This window comes from Elgaria multicarinata, chromosome 8 (genome assembly GCF_023053635.1).
Source record: "Elgaria multicarinata webbii isolate HBS135686 ecotype San Diego chromosome 8, rElgMul1.1.pri, whole genome shotgun sequence".
Lineage (NCBI taxonomy): Eukaryota > Metazoa > Chordata > Lepidosauria > Squamata > Anguidae > Elgaria > Elgaria multicarinata.
In genome coordinates, this window is record NC_086178.1 from 52334849 (window position 1) to 52358772 (window position 23924).

The following is a 23924-nucleotide window of genomic DNA, read 5'->3' on the forward strand; positions in this document are numbered from 1 at the left end:
GATCTGTCCTTTGGGCCTACAGGGATGGATTATCATATATTTTCACATAATTTGTGTTCCTTCTCTCTGCAGCCCCCTAAGACCATCTCGGCGCCATTTCCCCCGTGTCATGCCATTATCCAAACCAGGTAGGAGAAAGATTACTCCTCATATGGCATGTTTGTTAGGAACAAGAAGGGCAGGAGGTTGTGGGGAAGAGGTCACCCCCCACAAACCTGTTTTGTTTGTCTGGGAGAAGATGAAATTGAGGCAAAAGAGCTTAGAGAGAAACACCAGTGTGACTCGTTGCCTAAATGAACAATGCCCAGAATGCAGGGAGGAGTCGCTTCTACCCCTTTTCTGGCATTGTGCTAGTCGCTGCCTTGGTAGCCTGATGTGCCTGTGTCTCTCACATACCCTGCTCAGGCTGTAGGTATCAAAGCATAATTGCTTCATTTTGTCTTGTGCTCTCTGTGTCACCTATGAAGAATATGAGAAATCCCCCCAGTTGATTAAAGGCCTGGTACCCAATACACTTGCTGGTGAAATCCTGGAAGCCTTTTCTGGGCTCCTGTTGTCTGCTGCCAGCACAGACTCCTCCTTCCCAATAAGAGACAGGGAGGAATCTAGCCCTGTAACGTCCCTGTCAGTTGTGAACTGTGTTGTGAGAAAGGCCCAGAAGCCTGGTTGGTCCCTGGACAAAGCTGTGGAAGACCCTGACTCAGGGTTCTTGTCTTGGAGGTTTGAGGAGAGAGAAATGGGACACCATCTAGAACAGCATTGCTTTGCTTGCTGTTCTCAAATCTAGTCTGTATGAAAGCGTGAATGAATCCAACAAACACAAGTCCCTCCCGGGATGATTTTGATCCCTGAGTGTGTGTGTGTGTGTCTGGCCGGCCTTCAGCTCAGGAGATGCAGTGAAGGTGTTGGGCCATCCAGTTGTTCTTGAAATCCTTGGCCACTTTTTCTCTATAGCTTTGGAAGTTTCTAGGGATAGGGATATAGATACATACAGCTCCATCATCGTATGCTGCAGTGTTCAGAATAACCTAAGCAAAACAATGAAAAGTTCCTGCTCTGAGGTGCTTGCAATATGAATTTCACCAGTGAGCAAGATAAAGAGAAGGAGGAGGGGGAATGTCCCACTTGAGACATGTCCCTCAATGGGATTGATTCCTAGAGTCCAAGGGCATGGTGCAACAGGTCTCCTTAGGGGGCTTCGGTGCCTAAGCATGCAGAATTGCTCTCTGCTTGCAAACTAGCCGGCCACAATCTTTTCCAAGATTGGAAAGATTGGCATTAGGTAAAAGAACCACCCAGCTTGATTTCCTCGACAACATCCACTCCAGAAACAATGCCCTAAGCTGGCCATCTCCAACTCAGTGCCCTCCAAATGTGTTGGGTTACAATTCCCATCATCTGCCGATGCTGGCAGAAGTTATTTGACCTGTAGTCCAACATATCCAGAAGGCGCCAGGCTGGGGAAGGCTGCCCCGAGCTCTCAGTAAATTGCTTATGTATTCATATAGCCAAACAGCAAGCGCAAGGCATGATCCTTGGCACCATGAGCTCCAATAGTCCCCCCACCCCGCACACACACACACTTCTTTGAGTGTTGTGTGTACTATATCTGAGCACTGACTCTTCTTTTAGACAGTCACTGCTGGTGGATCTCGCCATTCTTCCCTTTTCTGTGTGGTGCGGTGAAACCAGTCTCCAATCTGAGATAGCACCTTTGGCCCCTAATTCCAGTTTCTCTTCTTGCAGTGCCTGCAACGAAGCTGAGTGCCATGACAAGGCCCAGCATCGGCCCCTGCCAGTGCAAATATGACCTGATGGTCTTCTTTGAGATCTGTGAGCTGGAAGCCAATGGCGAGTAAGTGCCTCTCTTTGCCTATGGAGGGGTGGGGGTGGGCTTCTCCCCTAGGAGCCATGATTACCAGGTTCAGACAGCCAGAATATGTTTAGCAAAGCTGCTGGAGGAACCTCTGCCAGCATCTAAAGGGGAGGGCAATCTTATGAGACCTTATGGGGCAGATTCAGCCTCACTGAAGTCTGAACTGGATTCATTCAATGCATTGGCAAGCCACCTATTGCCTATGAACATTGGATGCTGCTTTATACCATTGGCCCATCTAGTTCAGTATTGTCAACACTGGGTGGCAGCAACCCTCCAGGGTTTCAGGCAGGACTCCTTCCCAGCTACCTGGAGATGCCGAGGATTGCACTTAGGACCCTTTGCCTGGAGAGCATGTGCTCTACCACTGAGCATCCCCAACTCATCCCGGTTTTATGTATCCATGCAGCAGGTGCACTAAATTGTGTGATGTACACCAACTGCAGAGTCTGTTCAGGGGATGGGAAGGGCCAATGCAAAAGTAAAACAAAGCAAAACTCGGCATGCGACACTGTATTATTTCCCTCAGGATGTTGGGTGACTCTATCCAAAGGAGGACAAGGCTCCTGTGCCATTAACAGTCATGTGGACCAGGATGTGCATTGTCATAGGACAGTGCTGCCGAGTTCTGAGAATCTGGATCCACCAAATGCCACTTTTCTACGTGACGGTTAAAGGAACAGGAGTGCCTTCCAAATTTCCATCTAATCACCCAACCTTGAAGTTGTCCAGTTCTGCACTGTAGGAAACCTGTGGAAAGGAATGACTCTGGAAACTTCTTGGGCACATGCATATTTTGCTCTCCCATTGTGTCTTTTGCCTAATCGTGAGCATTCATAACTACATGTCGGGGTGCTCCCAGAAGAGGCTTTTGTTGTACTATCATCTGGCCTCATTTGTGGAATTTTAGCAGGGTCCAGATGGCAACACCAATCACCACCTTCCACTTGTAACCCTCCTGCCTTTTCCCACCACTTCTTTCAACTTCTTCTTTTCTGCAACGAATCCATTAAAGAGAAAAAGGTGGAAAAGCTGCACAATGCTTTTCAATTGGAAGTGCTAGGAGCTGTCTGTCTTGGATGCGCCTTTGGAAACAAGCAACATAGTGCTGTACAGAGAATTTGGCAATAAGGAATATAAATAATAAATCAATAATAAAATAATCAGGGAATGTGTGCAAAAGTCAAGCTGGGGAAAATTACTGCCTGTTGAGAAAAGAGCCTACATGTGCTTCCGTAATAGATTATGAATCAATCAGCCGGCTATCTGTGTGCCACCACACAGACCCTTAATATGCCGTAGTGACTGCAGAGTCAAGAATTCTGCATACTCTCCAGCTAAGAGACTGTGAAGAATATTCTCTGTTTTCTTAGTAGGCTTGATCCCGCCATCTTTCCTTGCTCCTTCTACATATCAGCACCTTCCCGTCTGCCATGAAATATAAAGAGAATTGTGAGGTCCTCTGTGTCTTGAAAGCAAAGGATGGGGCGGTGCAAAGAAGCCAAACACCATTCCCAAAGTTATGGAGAGTGCTGTAGCGTGTGCAGCGGGAATTGTCTGCAATGTGGGTTCTTTGATAGGACTATGTCTCTGAGCCAGCCTTCCCCAATCTGGTCCTCTCTAGAAGGGTTCGGTTACAATCCCCAGAATCCCCAGTCAGCAGGGATGATGGGAGTTGTAGCCCAACACATCTGGAAGGCACCCGTTTGGGGAATGCTGGCTCAGAGTCAGAGTGGTGGGACTAACACAGGATGGCTGCATTTTTGGTGCATAGACAATGCTCAACCAACCTGTGCAAAATAACACTGGCAAGGACATGCCTCCAGGATTTAATGTGGGTAATACAGGTAGAGGTCAGTAATAGTGGATGATTTCACCTATATTGTTTCTGGGGCTCTATGGTGTGGGCTGACCATTCTGTATCCTGGATTCCCCAAGGGCATCCACAAAGCTCCCTGCCCACTTTGAAAATTTATTTTCAGTTTTTAAAAAAAACCACTTGAAAAATGTTAGTGCGCCAGGTTCTCTTTCCTGCCTGCTATTGATCAGCTGCTCAGCAAGCAGAAAGAGAAGGAAAGTGTTGCTTCCTGGGCCCACAAAATCTTCTTTGATCCACACAGACCTTTTCTCTTTGGTCTCTATCTCTCCACCCTCCCCCTTTCCTCACTGTTTCTCTCACTTCCCCATCGCTAGCCTTCTACTTTATCTCCCTTTCTATACCCTTTCTTTTTTCTTCCACTTGTGCCTTTATCTTGCTGTTTCTCTCCATTCCCAGCCTCTAGGCTCACTATTTCTCCCCCACACCTCTTTATCTTGTTGTTTCTCTCCTCTTCTGGCCTCTTGACTTGCTCTTTCTCTCCCCTCTACCACTTTGCCTTGCTATTTCCCCATCCCTCCCAGTCTCTACCCTCTCTATTTCTCTCCTGCCCACCATTTTTGACTAGCCAGGCCCCCCCACGGCAGCCATTATGTGAGTAGCCACATTCTTTATGGGCTCCATTTTGTGGTGGTACCCACAGCATTTTTTTTTTCAAATTCCCAACTGTGCCCACAGATCCAAAAAGGTTGGTGACTGCTGCTATGTCCTGTCTCACTTGCATTCTCTTTTCCAGCTATATCCCTGCGGTTGTGGATCACCGTGGAGGAATGCCATGCCATGGAACATTCCTATTACATCAGGTATGTTCTGCCTCCCTAGTGTTGCTGAGAGGCAGTGGTTCTTTTTAGGATTCAGTATGCTATGAACACATTAATGGGTGAAGGCTAAAGATTTTATTAAGCAATAATAAACACACAAAGCAGAAAAGCAAAACACTACAGAGCAATATTATAAGCTTAAGGCCCTACTGTCACTGGGAATGTCATCAAAATATGGCAATGGATGTGACTCCCATAACGGCCTGAAACACAGCACCTTTCCAAATCAACCTGCATCAAGATCCTCACCCTGGGAGTGTCTCAGGGATTAATTGATACTATTATGTTTGTAGTAATCCCACCCTCTATCCTGGCCATAGTCCAATGACTTCGAGAATGTTTGGCCGTAATCCAGCATAGATAGCTTGAGATCTCACCAGAGGCTTTTCTACTAGATTGCTTGCTTTAAAGGGGTGCTTTTAAAAGAGCCTCTCCACAGCACAACTACGTGTCTCCCCTCATCTTGTCAAATCACTCGCCGAAAGAGAGGGAGAGGCAGCAGAGTGGATCGCCCTGCGTATCAGCTCCTTCAAGAGCCAACTTGAAGGAGACGTTCTGCAGTGGGGTCCGCCTGCTTCCCCCTCTCTTGGCCAGCATTTTTGCTCCTGCTCACTTTTTGCTCAGTTCTTGTAACTGCTGTGCTCCTTTCTCTTTGTGCATGATTGATGGCAGGGTATCCAGAGGAGGATCACGGTCACCTTGGTGCACGAGACAGGTAGCCACATCCGCTGGAAGGAAGTGCGGGAGCTGGTTGTGGGTAAGCAAAGCTTGTCTCTCCCCTTGCATGTATCTCATTAGCGCAGCCTTCCCCAACCTAGTGCTCTCCAGATGTGTTGGACTGCAACTTCCATCATTCCCATGCTGGCTGGGAATGATGGGAGCTGCAGTCCAACACATCTGGAGGGCACCGGATTGGGGAAGGCTGGCCTAGCCAATGCTGAGGCCAAACAGCTGCCTGAATGGAGCAGCCCTCCACCCCACTCCTAAACAGTGCCATTGATTTCAGAGAGGCTTTTGGATACAGATGCTATTCCCTGAGGGTCCTAAGTCATATAAGCCTCTGAGGATACTTGTTGACTGATGCAGCAAGATCCTGCTGGTTGCCTGTTCAGGTACACAGGGCCTGCAGAAGTCCAGGGAAAGCCATGCCGAATTACATCTGTTGTGAAGGCTGCTCTACCCCTACAACTTCAGGGGTTGGAAGGCTACACTAAAGTGGTCCCTTTTGCTTTTGAAGGCAAATTTTGAGAGGTGATCAAGTTATAGTGCCGTACTAGGCGTTGCTGGCTCTTTTTTCGTTCCATGAATAGCATGGTTCTATATCTGGGAACTCCAACACAGCGCCTTTGTACCCACAGACACCTCCTTTAGCATTCACCAGGCTCTCTGCTTCTTCTGGGTTTTGTTTTATTTCTATATATACTGGGAGCCTGGCATGCTGCAAAGTGAAATGCTGCCCTCCAGCACCATCTTTATTTGGGTTCACAAGAGTGGTTTTATGTTTTGGAATCCTGGCAGCCATTCTATGAATGGGCAACACCCCCCACCCATGGCAGTCATATTGTGAGAGCGCTTATAGCGCTCCGCAAAATTCCAAATGTGCCCACCAACCCCAAAAAGATTGGGGACCCTTCCCTATATGGTGGGAGTGCAGAAATGTCTGAGGTGTGGCATGTTCTTTGCAGCATCACCTTGATTGGAGGTGATGGATTTCAATGGAAAAGACGGCAAGTGGAGAGAGTCAACCCTGTATGCCACCCTCCCCATGGAAACAGAGTGTGTGTCTGTGTGTACAGCCCCTGACTTACTGCCCATTGCCACACGTGGCCCTGGGGTCAAAGTTTTACCAAACCCTGGCTTAGAGGCCCAGAAATAAACCTGCTCTGATTTCCTTCAGGCAAGGGCAAAATAAACTGCATGTTCCATCTTTTGCTTGCAGGTCGGATCCGGAACACCCCAGAAGGAGATGAATCCCTCATTGACCCCAACATCCTCTCTCTGAACATCCTGTCTTCAGGATACATCCGCCCTTCCCAGGACGATCGGTGGGTTTGGCCAGACGTCCTCCCAGCATGCTCTGATTATTTAACCTGGGGCAAACATGGTCTCCATGTAGGTCTTCAAGGAGTGTATGTGCCTAAGTGTGTGGGGAAGCACTTCTCCCAAAGCTCCCCACCCCTTAGTGCAACATAGCTAATGGGCTAAAGCCACTCTGAGGCTAGCTGAGTGTCCAGACAACAAAGCCCAAGTAGCAATGAGAGAAAATTCTTTCCCCAGGTGTCTCTCTCACTGACAAGGGTTTTACCAGTCCAGTTGCTGCCATTCTAGAGCAAGAAGCCTGGTTTTCCTTATACCTATTTGGGCTTGGCCATGAACTCTGTCACCTTGGCACAGAATGTCCAGAATATTAGAATCCTATCAAAACATAGGACGTTGCGTTAGAACAGGTCACACCACTTTATCCATCAGGCCGGTAGTGGCTACACACCACTCTGACTGGCACCAGCAACTTTGTCTGCCTTTCATGCCACCTGCTCCCTGGTCCTTTTATCTGGGGTGCCAGTGATTGAACCCGGTGCCTTCTGCATGGACGGCAGCTGCTCAGCCGCTGATGGGCGGCCTCTCGCCATAGGTGTGGGATTCTCAGATTTGCCTGTGGGGTGCCACTACCTCTGCAAGCATCTCTCTGCCATACACGGTAAAGCAGGAGTAGGTGACTTTTTGTTTCTGTTGAGGGCCGTAGCCCCTTGCAGGTCAACCACTGGGGGCCGCGTATCAGTGCCGGCCAGGGCCAAAGCCAAAAGTAGATGTGTGTGTCCCCTTTTCTCTTTCTGCCACCCTGTTTTTTCCTCTCTCCCTCTTCCTTCCTGCCCAAAGGGCTGCTAGAGAAGGGACAGATCACTCTTGCCAGTGATCTGAATTAATTGCATGCAGAGGGCTTTTGAAATTAGGGGGAGGGCCTTATGAATTTAGCCAAGGGGTGAATATGGCCCTTGGGCCACAGGCTCCTCAGCCCTGCTATAAAGGTAATTCTAAGCCACAGAGTAAGCGAAAGGAGGTGCTGGTGCATTCCCTGCTATTAAGGGGCATTCGTCTCTCACACAACTTTCAGGGGTGGGCCCAAAGTCATGTTACAGCAGCCTAACAATATCTGACAAACTATTCTGCTGTGGAGAAGTTCTCCTTCCTAGGGTGATAACAAACGTCAGAGCTCCCAGGTCTAAAACTGCAGTGTGACTAGATACTCCCACCCTGGGTAGCTCAGTAGTGGCTGTCACTGCTCCTTCCTTTTTGTGCAGGAAAGAGCTGGTTTTCTGAGGAATGGGTAGCACAGGGCAGCTGAGCATTGGACCCAGCAGCCTGGAGATTTTTCTAGGCTCCATGGGGCTTGGGAAGCAATGCTTGCATGGAACACCGTCTCACTGGGGGTGAATCCAAGAAATGGTGACACATGATGACCCTTGTCATTCATAAAAAGGAAGACTTGAGTTTGGAACTGTGGACGGGATAATAATGCCTCTACGGTAGGAGAGCATGAGTTCCAGTCCAAGTTTCCCTTTACCTCTTGTTTGGAAGGTGATTCTCCTTCCAGTGTCTCCTGTAGATGCAAGGCCACTTTGTCAATAGTGAATCAACCCAGATGGGCCCCTCAGCCTTCATTTCCATTCAGATATTTAGCATACTTCATGTATCCAAGCCTCTGGCAAAAACTGTTTATCACAAGCTTCTGTGGGTGAGCTTGGAAATGAGGAGACAGGGAGTCATGAAAGTGAGTCTGTAGACAAGGCATAGTGTGTTTGTCATGTGAAGAGCAGAATCTGATGAAGAAATGCTGAAAGGAAAAGGCGGGTTGTCTAAGGTGAGTCTCGTGAAAGCAAGAGTTAAAAATGGTTGGGTGGCAGTGTCAAAAAGGAGCAAGGACTCTGTTCCATTGGGCTATTTACTGTTCAAAATGTATTGTTCTCTTCCAAATGAGCAAGCCATACATTAATGAAGAACAAAATTAAATCAAAACGAGGAAGCTGTGAAAACGGGACCAACCAGTGTACAGGAGTGTCACCACATTCACTAGTGTCAGCTAAAGGCTTGTCCTGTTGATTAAGATGCAGAAGATGTCATGTATACAAAAGTGCTTCCAAACGGCAGCTTCTTTAGTAACAGTAATAGCAGACTGAGAAGCATAACAGGGAGAACCTCATAGGAAAAGTACCTGCCATCAGACGTTTGAAGGTATTTTTCCTAGTTTTGTGCAACAGTTTGCTATTCCCTCTTGTGATAGTCTTGCTAACGGGGTATTTGCTAACAGGGTTAAGGACAACAAACATCTAATTTGCAGGTATCTGGCTTAGCACTATGCCAATCAGCTCCAAGAGCTCTATGCTCACTGAATAAAGTGGACATTTGGAAGAACTTGTAGCTGTATAGTGAACTTTGCCCAGTAAAATAAAAAAGCAAGTGTCCTGGGTGTACAGGCCGATTAAGTAATGCTCATTCCAGCCCTGGTTATTAGATTGGTAACTGCATATTCTGGGAATGGTCTTCCTGCTTCTTTCTCACTCCAGCTCTGAGTAGGAGATATGAACATGACTTTTCAAGAGAACAAGTAGAAGATTTCAGTTCTGGTTTAGCACATGTTTTATTTATGTATATATAGACCCCGTTCAGACAACACGCTAAACCATGCTGCCTAACCACATTGTGGTTAGGCTCACTAAGGAAAACTTAACCACAAACGGGTTAAAAGTGTTGTTTGCAAGCATTAAGAACATAAGAAGAGCCCTGCTGGATCAGACCAAGGGTCCATCTAGTCCAGCACTCTGTTCACACAGTGGCCAACCAGCCATCAGCCAGGGATGAACAAGCAGGACATGGTGCAACAGCACCCTCCCACCCGTGTTCCCCAGCAACTGGTGCACACAGGCTTACTGCCTCAAATACTGGAGATAGCACACAACCATCAGAACTAGTAGCCATTGATGGCCTTTGCCTCCAGGAATTTATCCAACCCCCTTTTAAAGCCATCCAGATTGGTGGCCATCACTACATCTTGTGGTAGTGAATTCCATAATTTAACTATTTATTTATTTTATTACATTTATATACCACCCCACAGCTGAAGCTCTCTGCACAGTGTGAAGAAGTACTTCCTTTTATTTGCCCTGGATCTCCCACCAATCAGCTTCATGGGATGACCCCGGGTTCTAGTATTTGGAGAGAGGGAGAAAAATGTCTCCTTAACCACATTCTCCATACCATGCATAATTTTGTACACCTCTATCATGTCTCCCCTTAGTCTCCTTTCTTCCAAGCTAAACAATCCCAGTTGATGTAACCTTCCCTCATAGGGGAGATGCTCCAGCCCCTTAATCATTTTAGTTGTCCTTTTCTGCACTTTTTCCAGGTCTATAATATCCTTTTTTAGGTGCGGTGACCAGAACTGTACACAGTATTCTAAGTGTGGTCGCACTATAGATTTGTATAAGGGCAGTATGATACTGGCTGTTTTATTCTCATTTCCCTTTCTTATAATGCCTAACATGGAGTTTGCCTTCTTTACAGCGGCCGCACACTGGGTGGACATTTTCATTGAGCTGTCCACCACAATCCCAAGATCTCTTTCTTGTTTGTCACCACCAGCTCAGATCCCATTAGGTTATAGTTGAAGTTGGGTTTTTTTGCCCCAACGTGCATCACCTTACACTTGCTTACATTGAACCGTATCTTCCATTTGGATGCCCACTCTCCCAGCTTGGAGAGATTCTGCATGTGGTTAGCATTAACCACTGCCGAACATGGTTAAGCTAACCACAGTGTTGTCTGAACCAGGTCATTATGTTTATTAGCTGCAATTCTCTGCCAAATTTGTCACCCAAAGCAGCATACACCGTTACACTCAAAATTTAAAACCCATAAAGCATCAGCAACAATGAAAAAGGTCTATCCTGGGCCATGAACTATCTGCCAGGGAAGCGGTTGGGATGGCTAGAAATAACCTATGCAAGAAGGCTTGTGCCTGGTTCATCCTCTACATGTCTGTGCCTATGTCTATTAGCATTATTCTCAGTTACCTGCACGGATGGAAACTGAGGTGTTGGCTGACACTTCAGAGCTGTCAGAAAGGATGTTTAGTTTTGGCAGCAAGAGGAGGAGGAGGGGAAAGTCTGCTAAAGCAGCTGAGGAAGACAATGGAAAACCCTCCATTTTCCAGATTCCCCTTCCTCACTATTTTGCATGGGCTTTGGAGGCTTGCTTTGGGTCTTGTTGTTGCTGGAATGAGAAGAGCTTAGATGTGGGGAAATGCCTAACCCACCATGCGAACCTATTGCTTCGGCTCCCCGCTTTGCTCTTGTGTGTCATCAAGCTGCCTTCCCAAAGACTAGGCAGCCACCTCTTTTGGCCTCCTTCCCATTATCCCCAGATCAATGAAAATCTCCAGCATAAGAGAAGGTCAAATTGGCTTCGTTCTGCTCAACGAAAAGCAGGAACACTTTATTGCAGTGGAATTAAGCCCTCGTGGTCCAGTAGTGGCAGCACATAGGTATTGCCTGGGTGTTGTGAATGTATCATATTGGACAGGATGTGTCTCAGAGTTCTCTACATGAATGATTTATTGTATATTCCTGATTGACCACTCACAGTAATTTGTGGGTCCTTTACGTCAATCTCCAGGATGTCTTCCATGCCTTTCCCCGTTAATCTCACTTTTAAAAAGTTCAGAGATAATGCACTATTTAAAATTATTGCGGGATATCGCAGGATATCCCCAGCATATAAAGTCAGCGGTGCGCTATAATACTGCCACTAGATGGCAGTGTAACATTAAACTTTATGGAGCATTGCTAAGAGAGAAAGTGTTCAATTACAAATCACATGGTTGCCGTCAAAAAGAGCCCATAGTAAATGCAGAAAGACCCCAGAAGAAGAAAGCCTGGTAAGGGTGCATGTTTTTTCATTAATGTACAGACGGTCTCAGTCAGGCCTTCCTAAGTCTGCTGGGCAATTATTGAACTGTTCCAAGAATCTGAGGCAAAATCTAGACCAATAAATAAGGCTGGCATCACAAGCTTCAGATCTCAGTACGAGGACAGTCCTTTTCTTATACATGCGATCAAGATGGCATACCTTGGCTTAGCTGATTTCATCTTCAGAAAATCCTTGTGAGATAGGTTGTGATATTCCTATCCTGTGAACATCATGACTGAGTGGGGATTTGAACTCGGGTCTCCCCAATCCAGGCCCTATACTCATGCTGGCTCTTGGAGTTAGATCATTCACTCACTCATATGGTTGTGCCCTTATCTTAGTGTCTTGCAAGCTTTGCTATTTTCTCCTGCAGCTTTGTGTGGCAGGCCAGTGAGCAGAAAGGAGCTGTTTGTAGGCTTGGGCTTTGGAAGAGCTGCACTATGAAACTGCTGCCGCCACTGCTGCCACTGCTGCTGCTGTTGCCACCCATTTGAACCCACACTAACCATGTGATTGTTTGTGTTTTTGCAGGCAGTTTCTTGATTCGGATATGCCTAGGTATTATTTGTTCCCCTCCCCATTTCTTTTCTTTTACCTTCTCCCCGGTACACCCTCACCCCCACCCAAGTCAGCATTGCGGATACCAATGCTACAGAGACGGAACTTCCCTCCACCTACCTAAATACACCAGCATCTTTCTCTCTTTCTTCTGTATCATTGGGCTTCCTCTTTGCTCCATTTTGGTCCTTGGGTTTTTTTTCTGTTTGGTTTTCTTTCCTTTCTTTTTTAAAACAGCGTTGTCTCCTCTCTCTCTCTCTCTCTCTCTCTCTCTCTCTCTCTCTCTCTCTCTCTCTCATAAACGTTTATTCTTTTCTGGCTGGTTTTCTTTCTGTTTTGCTGCTGTTGTGATTTTTTTCGGACATCTGCCAAATACATGCTGGCCCTTCTTCCCCATGCTGAACCCCCATCCGCTGCTCCCAGCTCTGGCATAAGGGCAGTTTGGATAGCTGTGAGCTGATGCAGGCTGCATGAGAAGCTGGGCTGAGCGTGATTGTGGGAGGCATGGGGGGAGGACGGGAAAGGCACTACTGCTTGAAGGACAACAGGGAAAGGGTCTAGTTCAACCGGCTTTGTGGGAAAGAGGCATCTTGGAATAACAGCTTCTTCAAACTGGCTGGCAAAGGCTAGTCACGATCCAGTCAACGGATTGCAAGATCTGAGAACAATGAGCCTGCTAGAACAACGTCCAAGGGAGACAACGATCCGAAATCTTTACACATTACCTGCATGCTATATTTAACAAGAAAGGGGGAGCTTTGACTGGCTGGAATTCTTTGGCTTACGTCACTTAGGAGATGATGCTAGAGTAGCCCTCCCCAGCTGGTTGTGCTCCAAATGTGTTAGACTACAGTTCCCATCACTCCCAGCCGGTGTGGCCATTGGCTGTGCTAGCTGGGGATGATTGGCACTGTAGTCCAATACATTTAGTGGGTAACAGGTTGGGGAAGACTGGAGACCAGCAGCCCAAGTGCCAGTTAATTGTTGAATACCTATGTTTCAGTAAGTGACATTTAAACAACTCTATCCATTCATCCTCTCTAATTGCATATAATCCCCTCTAGTTTGGGATTTCCCTAAATATTTAGAACCAAGGAAGAGAAAACTAAAAAAAAACTGGGATGGTAAATTTCTAGATTATAGTATACTGATATTTGATTGAAGTCCATTAATTCCCTTGGGCATCTGGAGCGTCAATAATATAGGACAGGGAGAATGGGAATAAAACATACTTTTTCACTCATTCTGATTGCAAGTCAGCATGCAAATAATTGCAGATTTTGAGTGACCTGAGACAACTCTAGGGATCGTGAGAGTGGAGGCTGGCGGCTCTGATTTGGGTGGGGCTGTGAATCTACGCTGGGTTTCAATTAGAGCTAGCCAGAACACTAAAGGTGCTATCCAAGGTGCTGAACCATAACCCCAAACTAGGTCCAGAACCTGATATAGCTCCATTAGGGTTCTGGCTGAAACCCAGAATGGATTTATAGCCCCACCGCAATCAGAGCCACCAGCCTCCACTGGATTGTGGTTATGTTGCATATTAGCGCATGCTAATTAAGCTTCCAGATCTGAAAGTTTGGTGCACAAGCTGCCATTCAGGGAAATAGGCTGTGAAATTTCATGTAAATGAAATGAACTGGATTGTACTTTGTGGACTGTGCTTCCTCTGGAGCAACCATTCTGCCTGCCATTGAGGATATGAGTCTAGAATGACTTTTGATTCCACTCAGTAATAGTCATTTTGGAGGGAGTTAGTTTGAGAGAAGCATCAATTTCTATGCTGCCTACGTTTCTCCCACTGTCACCTTTAAGTATAGAGATTTTGCAGGATTTTGGAACTATACAAATTTCTGTTTTATCAGCAATGAATATGATCATTGTAAGCAATGTCCCCCTTTCAAGCTGTCCTTGACTCTGCAAAAAACCTAAGGGCAAAGCTAGAGAAGACAAGATCCATGATCGGGATAGTGGCACCATGGAGGAGTGATAGCAAACCCTGTGGGTGTGTGAAAATCACACCCCCAAAGTTGCTATTTGCCATGTGTGTGTGCAAAAATGGTGCTCGAGGGAAACAGCAGTGGAAAGAAGGTTTAACACACGTCCCCTCAGCATCACAGATCCATTCCAAACCCCCCTTCACACCACAGCTACTACTTGCTAAAATTTAGGGAGATGAGAGAGCCCGTCAAAGAGCTGCATCATGTCGTCTAGTTAGACTTTAAGGTTATCTGAGAAATGCAGCATAAGATTTCAACAGCAGAAAATAGGATGGCCACTTGCACATCACCAAAAAAGAGGACACAGCTTTGTGTAAAATGTGCATATGCTAATTTATATATCTACCTGCAAATGTAGAAATAATTCCTATAATTTAAATAGAAATACAATCCATCTGTGCCTGCTCAGTCTGCTGTCCAGGTGGGTACCTGTTGATGGGCAACACTGAGGCCCCTGCTGCTCCCTTTATCTGCAAACTTGAATGGGACACCCCTTCATATAGAGGACAACTTTAAACAGTGGACTGTCAGAGGACTAACAGCCCTTCAGATAGAGGGCTGTCCTCTACAAAGAAGGACACGTGGCCATCCTAGCTGAGAACAAGTCAAATAGGAAAAGGTACCCCAAAGTCAGTAGGAATTTTATGCTGGAAATGCTACATGACGCCACAATAATGAAACAATATGTGGGTTACTGCTTGCATGTGATCTTTCATGAGATCTTTGATTGGTGTGGGGCATCATAAGATGACTACACCAGGTTTTTTAGGGGACTAGCCTCCCCTTTAGTTCCAGAGAATGGTAGCACTTCTGGAATCCAGAAACAGTTTCAGAAACACATGAGGGCTACAATAGATGTGACTGCAACAGGTTTGGGGAGCAATTTAGAATGTCATCAGATGGGGGATATCGCGGTTCCCTACTGTCACTTCACCCCCACTCCTTCCCCACATTACTTTCTCTTTCTTCCCAGAGAAGTAAGGAAGTAAACAAAGACCATGTGTGCCATTCAGGCTATTTTTATTGCACCATATTTTCCTGCACACAGCAGGAAATGGCACATTCCATTAAAAAAAAAAGTTGGATTAAAAGGCGTCCATCTTATGATGGGAAATAGGCAAGAAGTGGGAAGTGTATGGGAGGTGGACGTCGTCTAAACGACATGCGAAAAACCATGAGTGGACAGTAGTGAGCGTGCAATAAAACGTTTGTCTGATAAACCCCTTAAAAAGCAAAAAAGGGCACATTGCTGAGGAATGCAGAGCCCTCCCTTGTTAGGCTCTGATCCTGGAAGGGAACCTGGCTGGAAGAAAATCACTTTGGGGAACAGACTGTGGACAGGTAAGCTTCAGTTAAGGGAAGGTGTTATGCACCTGTCTCATACCTTTGATCCTTATACCAGACTCTGTCACTATTTTCTATATGTGATTGGGGAAAATCCAGTTTTACACATATGGATCTGCTGCCACCACATCTATTTTGGCTCTTAATCTTCAATGCAAGCATCCTTCTAACTTCGATAGTCTGGTCATCTGTAGCTCTCTTTACTGTTTCTAGTTATAACATAATTCAGAGTTATTCTATGCTAAATTCTGTAAAACTATCTGCTTTCCTTTCCTTGTTTATTCTTCTCTCCTACTTTCCATTATTTACTGCAAACATTTTTTTGAAAAACAATCCAAAGCTTTTGGGAGTCGTGTACGCAAGCTGCTGTCTTCCACCAATGACACCACAGTCCCAAATGTGTGTGTGTGCATGTGTGTGCACGCGCTTACAATACGCACTGCCCAAAGCCCCTCCAAATGTTTTTAATGGTGTCTGGGAGAAGGAGGCTGCAGTGGAGGAACTTGTATCTGTAATAACTTTCACAATTCCTAATGCTAGATGGTGTCACAACAGAGAGTGGCATGGAAGCGTTTTAGCAGCTGGACCAGCTTTTTGCAGATACATTGCGTAGCGCCAAGGCAGCCTTCTCCCATTTGGTGCCCTGCAGATGTGTCAGACTACAACTTCCGACCTTCCCAGCCAGATGGCCAATGAGAATTGTAGTTCAGTGCATTTCGAGAGCACTGGTTGGGGGAAAGCTGTCTCTGGTAATCCAGAATGTTAATTATGCAGCCAGAACACCCATTAGAGCCAGAGATCCATAGTAGTTCCAGGACTCAGAAAGCTAACAAATAGTAGTGTCCAAATCCAATTATCCTTCAGGCTCTTTCTTTCATGACCCTCAATTACATTCTTCGCAAGCCTTTTGGCATGTGAGTATCAGATATATTTCAGTGGCTGCAATCAGGGAGTGCTCATATGTATAGTTACGCTGTGCATACTTAAGGCAGATGACTATACTTATCGATAGATATCAATACACACCGATAGATATAATGCTTAGATTCTACTTTTCTGCCTTGGTGCCAGCATGCAAAAATTCAGTTCCTCCTTCAGTGGTTTTCTGCCTAATCTTTCAGCTAAGTTTCTGTTGCTTATTCCAAGTACCATAGTGGAACTATGTTCCATTGGTGGTTTACTATATGGTGCAAGTTTGAGTAATGTTCTCCTTGGGGCATTTTTGGTGTTAGGAAAGAATTTCCCCCAGGTCAGATTGACTTTTAATATTTCTATGTGGTTTGTTGGAGCAGCTCTTTTTCCTGAGCCATTTGGATGTATTTATCGTTACCTTCCTTCCTCCCCTTGCTGTAGCTCATTTGCATGGCATACCTTTCCTGCTGCTCCTTGTTGATAAGGGCATACTGTAATCTGGGTCAGAGAGCTGATCTGTTTTGAATTTACAGCGCAATTTACAATTTACTTTGGTGACTACTTGCCGAGTCTTACTTTGGTGACTCTGTGCAGTATGTGCAGTGAAGTTCCCACTTCCATATGCTGCATTGTGATGGGCAGATGATGTGGTTATTTCCCATCTCAGTGCTGCGCTTCTTTGGGCATGTGCAGTGTGGTCTTTCTCTTTAAAATATTATTGGTAGCCAGCATGGGGCCGGCCATGCCGAGACAGCAACCCTGCTGCACAGGTACCATCATAATTAGCTCCAGGAATGGCAGTCGTAAATACATTCACTAGGACTTTTAAGTCCCATTGAACTTCAGTGGGATTTGCTTATTGGCATTGCATGCCATAGGTTGGTTGCTTTGTACACCTGGGATTATGAAGCCTCCCTCGCAGGGCCAGTCCTGCCATTGGGCAGAGTGAGGCAGCTGCCTCAGGAGGCAGATGCTGAAGGCATGGAGAAACAGCAAGGTACTTGAGGTCACAGCTTGCCCTGTGCCCCCTAAGCTAGCCTGCTGCTTCAGGTGCTGTGGAGGATGCTGTCCCATCACTGGGATTGTGATAAGATTCAACTATCAGTCTGGTTGGCTTCCGTATGTGGAACTGGATGAGGCTGCCATCTTCTCCTTTGCTTCAAGCAGCAAAATGTGTTGGCCTGGCCCTGCCCTGTGATGACTTATTAGTGAATAATATGTAGAAGTACCTCACATGCCTTAACCCACCAAACCAATGTATTTTATTGAAAAGATGAGGTATCTGGGAATGCACCATTACAGCTTTGCACTAATATCTCAAACTGGCGTTGATTGAATAGCTGGTTGTGACTGACATGTAAATGACCAACTGGAGAGTCTTTCAGCCATGTATTTCCATTAGGCACTAGCCTGGATACCTGAGTGCCAATGCTGGACTTGGTCCCGGAATATAAAGCCTAATTCTGATCGCTGATCGGCCAAATGGTGTATTAGCAAAATGGTCTGTTGAAACTCATGCTACTGCTCCTTATGGAATTCCTTGGTCACACATTTTTATATCGTAAATAATATTAGCTGCTCAGAAAAGTGATTGTATCAATATATATTTCTGCTGTTGTGGAAGGGTGCGTGCAAATGTACATGCACACACAGATGCCTTCTTCTGTTATCCATGAAAGTGTAGAAGGGTTTATTCAGTATTGCTCATGCCATGCAGTGTAGAAGGGTTAGATCTTGTTGGCTGAATGTGACAGAGCCTGGGCATGGATGGCTGCCAAAGGTTCTCTCTGCAAAGACCCTCAATATCAGGCCATAATACAGTGCCATAACTGTGATTCTCACAGCCATGAGCAACCAAAGCCAGTACTCCATAGTCCTTGCTTCTAGATTTGAAACCCTCGCAGGATGGCGTTCCCTATTAAGTTCTTGGCCAGCTTTCCACAACCTGGTGCCCTCCATGGCCATGCTGGCTGGGAATGATGGGAATAGCAGTCCAATATCATGGGAGGGCACCAGGTTGCAGAAGGCTGGTCTTGACTGCAGAATCCTAGATGTTGGACTTAAAACACACACACACACACCCCTGCCCCACCCAATATCACTTCCTAACAATGTTGGTTTTCAGTGATTCCTTTCTATTTGGAATCTTTTCTTGGGAAGTGGGGTGAAAGCTACTGTTTGTGTAAATCTCACCTTGCACAGTTAGTATATTTTCCACATTGAAAAATCAGAATTTTGAGAAGAATCATGCTCTACTGAAGACAAATACTTGACATCCTATTGATAACACAGGGTAATGAAGTTTAACAGGATGGGTATGGATATCAGATTTTCTACTAATAAATAAGAGGGGAGAGCTAATATGTGAAAATGCATTTTGGGTTTCATTCTGTGACGATGCCCTTCTACCCAGAGAGAGAAGGGAGAGCTATATTTTTTTGTTTTTCTTCGGGTTACTCACCAGTACCACATTTACCACTAACTGTGGCTGGCCCATGCTTAAGTCCCCATGCATCTGCCACGTAGCTGCCTCTCTGGGTAGCTTTTCACAGGGCACCATGTAACTGAAGCTTTCTGACATTTTAATTTCTGTGTATATGTGTGTATGTGTACATGTGTTTGTCTTGGGTTGCCTTCCACTTATAGCATTTCACTTGGAAATGACACTAGGTATTTCTATCTCACTTTTCTGTCACACACTTGCTTGATCTGTTCTCTTCTCTCTTTGATTTGTTTCCTCTACCCCTACTCCCCGCCCCACTTTTGAAACCATCCTATCCTGAACTTGCTTCCTTCCTGTCAGAGTTAACCTGTCCTCCAGTGGCTTAAGTCTCAGTGACCTTATAGTCTCAGCTCTTTTATTTATTTATTTTTGCAAGATGTTCCAATTCTCTTGCTGTGAAAGTGTGTCATTTAGAACGGGATGGTAATCGTGCATCAACAAATAGTCAGATCCTCTTTAACAAGAGCCAGGATCTGTTTCTGAGAGGTGGACATAATATAAGGCATAACCACTCAAGGGGAAACCTGGATCTTTTTTTAAAGAAGCTTCTGGCTATGTGGATACTGAGTGTTGGTAAGCTGTGCTAGTGGAACATCCATGTGGAAATCTTTTTGAAACATGAGGATGCTCAGACAGAAATTAGAGGATGTCCTGATATTGTGGTCACCATATAAATGCAGTTTCTGAAAATGTCCTTCATTTAGTAGATCAGAAACATTAAAACTGAGCCAAACAGACTCCATAAAAGGACTGCCATCACTGTGGAAAATGCTATTGAAAGAGGAGAGGTGTCTGTATAATATTAGCCTTCCCCAACTGAGTGCGCTTTAGATGTGCTGGACAAAAACTCCTGTCATCCCCAGTCAGCATGACTGATGGCCTTGCTGGCTGGGGATGATGGGATATATGGTCAGAAAGATAGGCTTGGGGGTAATGATATTCCCCTGTCATTTTAGGTCAGGCAGGATTGGAAAATAGTCAAATTTCATAAGGGTCAAGCAGGCCCATTGATTTTTCCAGAGTTTTGGCAACTGTGGCTGTATGTGGAAAATCAACCACAGAGAGAATTAACTGAAAACACTTTTATGGGCAAGTCAAACTTCCAGTAATATTCTAGATGGGAAATGCCAAATGCTTCTGGAGAGATGGAACTGCCTGCAGCACTGAGCATCCTCACTTTTTTTCTTTTCCCTTTTCTGAACATGCTTGCCAAAAAATAGTACCTCCTTCCAATGGAAGGAAGATAGATTGTCTGTTACGCTATGTTTGACTGAAGAGATATGGCCCTGGAGTGCTTTTTGCAGAATTTCAAAATAACCAATTAAGTCTGGATTAAGGGAGGATCTGTTTCTTTTTTAGTCTATTCTTGCTCCTCCACCCACTCTTCCTCCATCACCTGTTGCCCAGAGGGCATCTTTAAATTACATCCTAAGATGAGGATGGGGCAATAGATCTGTGACTACCCTTTGCTTCTTGGGACTATTCAGGCAGAAATGGGCAGAGGCTTCCTACATTTCTAGCATGCTACGCTATTTACAGATGACTAGAAGCTTGTCCCCCGTTTACTGCAGGATGTAGATGGCACAATGCCATCTGTCTATATACAACTGTCCTTTCTATTGCTGTCATGCCTTTCTGGCACCCCATTCTTTCCCACGGCTTAAAAGTGTATCCCAAATCATCCCTGTCCATATGCAATCCATTTTAAAATAACAGAATTCATAGCACAAAAACCTTCCTTGAGAATTCCCATTGGTGCCTTCGCTATTGCTTTCCAAAACGAGGGAGCGGTTTTGGGCTGGAGCACTCCAGGATAGCTGCATCCATTCAGCACAAAGTTGTTTGTGTGTGTGCATGATTGCATATTGCTGCTGATATCGTTCTTTCCATGTCTCCTGTGGGCGTGGTGTGTGTGTGGATTTTGTTACCAGATATCTTGCTCTTTCTTTGCAGGACATTTTTCCAATTTGAAGCAGCGTGGGACAGCTCCATGCACAACTCTCTGCTGCTGAATCGTGTTACCCCATACAGAGAGAAAATCTACATGACCCTCTCGGCATACATTGAGGCAAGACCCATAAGTGTCTTTATAGCACTTCCTGGAGCACGGGTCCCCAACTTTTTGGGGGATGGTGGGCATATTTGAATTTCAGAGTGTTGTGAGCACTCTAACAAAATGACTGCCATGAGATTTTAGATCCATTTATAAAATGGCTGCCATGGTGGGTGTGGGCAGTTACAAAACATCCATTTCCCAGAAGGCAAATTGGAGGGACTAATAGAAAAGTAACTTGCCCAAGTACCTAAGTACAAGGCACCAAAACATAAAAGCACTCTTATGGACCCAAATACAGATGATGCTGGAGGACAGCACTTCACGTTGTAGCATGCAAGCCTCCCCGTTTAAATTTTTGTTTAAAAAAAATGAAAAAAGATGTCTTAAGAAATAAAACTTGAAAACGGGCAGGGGACCTGGTGGGTGCCGAGAGAGGTATCCGCTGGTGAATTGATACCCCTGGGCATCACACTGGAGGCTCCAGAAGTAGAGTCTTAGCACAGATGCCTGGTACCCATAGATCGTCCTCGTGGCATATCCCAGATTAAGAGAGCTGCTCCAGTGAGCAATAATGTACTGTAAATATTCAGCAGTTACTGAGAATACACTCGTGACACCGTTCAGAAACCTGCTGCATCTTGGAGGCGCATGCTTTTGAAACAAAAAAGTGTCCTCCCATTTCAGATGGAGAACTGCACCCAGCCAGCTGTGATCACCAAAGATTTCTGCATGGTCTTCTACTCCAGAGACGCCAAGCTCCCTGCTTCTCGATCCATCCGCAATCTTTTTGGAAGTGGAAGCCTACGAGCGTTGGAGAGGTAAAGATGCATCTCCTTTCGTTTTCTGCTGGCAGAAGAAGGGCAGAGTTAAGCATGTGGCGACCCGTGTGTGTGTGTGTGTGTGTGTGGCAGGACAGGCAGCAGGAAAGGTTGGACAATGGCATTTTTGAGCTACTAGAATGGGTGCATGGTTGTGTAGATATTAATAGGGATTGCCAACTAATGTGCATTAGCTTAGGGTTGCCCGACCTCCATATGAAAATTTGGAATTTGCATTAAGGTGTGTTAGAACAGTGTTCAGCTCACTTCGGCTAAGAGGGATTGCCTCATCAGGAGGGAAAATAATTCCTTGAATGTGCCACATGCATGTGAAAGCCATTCTTTCTATCACCTTGCTCTGACTTTTCACTCCATTCCCTTGCAGTAACCGAGTGACTGGGGTCTATGAGCTCAGCCTTTGTCGGGTGGCTGATGCTGGCAGTCCAGGTGAGATGCTCACCTTTACTTTTGGTTTCACTTTAACGATTCTAATAGGATTTGGCATCATGACAGGTCTGTAGGGCATGGTGGGCTTGTGCTTTATAGAGGGAAAGAATGTAACAGGAGAAGGGACAGACTGCCTGTTGCTTTAACGGTGTTGATTTCACTATTGATGGCCCTTTGCATCTCAGAAATTTAATCATCGGCATCTGCAGTGGCATATCTGCTCACACGGTTGGCGCAAAATCACTTGAAAACTGCCAAAACATCTTGCCTTTTTGATGTTGCTCTACGCATAAGTCAGCAATGTACCATTTCTCTGGTTGTGTAATAAGAATAAGAGAGGCAGCTACACGGGATAGGCATAGTCAGGCAGCTGCATGGCATGAGCAATACTGAATAAAGCCTGAAACATTTCTCCTTCTAGGCATGCAAAGGAGACGACGACGTGTGCTTGACACATCTGTGGCCTATGTGCGAGGTGAGGAGAACCTGGCAGGCTGGCGGCCCCGTAGCGACAGTCTAATCTTGGACCATCAGTGGGAGCTGGAGAAACTGAGCCTCCTGCAGGAAGTAAGATCCATCACTTCCCATCAATGTATCCACACCCATATGGGTGGGACAGTGTGTGAAAACAAGAGGGTGCATGAATTTAGAATAGCCAGGGGCAGCCAACTTATGGCCCTCGCGATATTTAGGCCAACAACTCCCATGAGTCCTAGCCAGCAGGTCTAATGGGAGGGATCATAGGAGTTGCCACAAGTTTCCCATCCCTGGAATAAACCAATTAAGATAAATTGGTCATACCTAAGCTGCTATGTGTACATTTTATAAAACTGGAACAGAGACACTATCTAGGAAACACACGGGTCTTTTACCTTGGAGACTTGCAAGACTTGACCTCTACAGATGTTCAAAACAACATTAAATGCTCTAAAAACAGCATCCATATTTAGGTCTTGATTGTTTATGCTGAAGTCTCATTGAAATGAATATATATAAAATTAGATGTGCCTAACTTGTCACATTAATTTCAATAGGATTCAATCACAATTTTCTCTGGGGCCATGCAATTCAATCTCATGCATGTTTACTTGGAAAAAAGTCCCATTGAGTTTAATAGGATGTATAGTTGCAAGATGTTGAACATACATAATTTCAAGATGTTGGGACCTGCACACAGAGTCGCATAAATGAACCCCCTTAACCCAAATTGAGGAGGGAATGTCTCTCCCTGACACACACACTTTCTCCAGTTGCACCTGTGGTGACAACCAATAATTTCCCATTATGGAGCTTCAGTGGCTTAACTAGGGGCGGGGGGGGGGAATCTACACTATTACTTTTAAAGCACTTTGAAAACGTTTTGAAAACTGTATATAGAGTGTGTCCTGGGCCCCAACAGTTGTCAAAACTGTTATAAAGTGCTTTAAAGCAGTAGTGTAGATCTCCCTTGGGAACCTTTGGGGAGCTATTTATTGAATGCCCTTGGAAATGTTGCCCTTGGAGCAGCCATGCTCTCCTCCTCCTGTAAACTCTTCTGGGCAGTGACGGTATGCTCCCTTCCCCCATCCAAAGTAACAATGGAAGCTTTGCCCACACCCTGAATGGGCAAAGTTTCTCATTGCATCATTGCCATCACTTCATGAGGTGTGTGTAGGGGTAGAGAGCTATTGGGATATATGATTATCTGCATTTTCGTAATAGACTTTTCTGTTCTCTCACTTCATGTTCATTAGGAAAAATACCTACGCCT

At 45.5% G+C, this 23924-nt stretch overlaps 1 protein-coding gene across 11 annotated transcripts in view; it reads left to right on the forward strand.

Annotated features, from left to right (window-relative positions):
* KIF1A (kinesin family member 1A) overlaps positions 1-23924 on the forward strand; it is a 117951-nt gene that overhangs the window by 83263 nt on the left and 10764 nt on the right. For 5 of the 11 annotated variants that reach the window (XM_063132379.1, XM_063132381.1, XM_063132384.1 and 2 more), the window contains 10 exons: positions 73-128; positions 1747-1855; positions 4489-4555; positions 5246-5330; positions 6513-6618; positions 12068-12094; positions 20807-20921; positions 21594-21727; positions 22113-22174; positions 22596-22741. In XM_063132379.1, coding sequence (XP_062988449.1) covers positions 73-128; positions 1747-1855; positions 4489-4555; positions 5246-5330; positions 6513-6618; positions 12068-12094; positions 20807-20921; positions 21594-21727; positions 22113-22174; positions 22596-22741 — 907 coding nt within the window. Of the gene's footprint in view, positions 1-72; positions 129-1746; positions 1856-4488; positions 4556-5245; positions 5331-6512; positions 6619-12067; positions 12095-18996; positions 19021-20806; positions 20922-21593; positions 21728-22112; positions 22175-22595; positions 22742-23924 lie in introns of all 11 variants that reach the window. The other 6 variants (XM_063132382.1, XM_063132386.1, XM_063132389.1 and 3 more) reach the window with 2 other exon arrangements.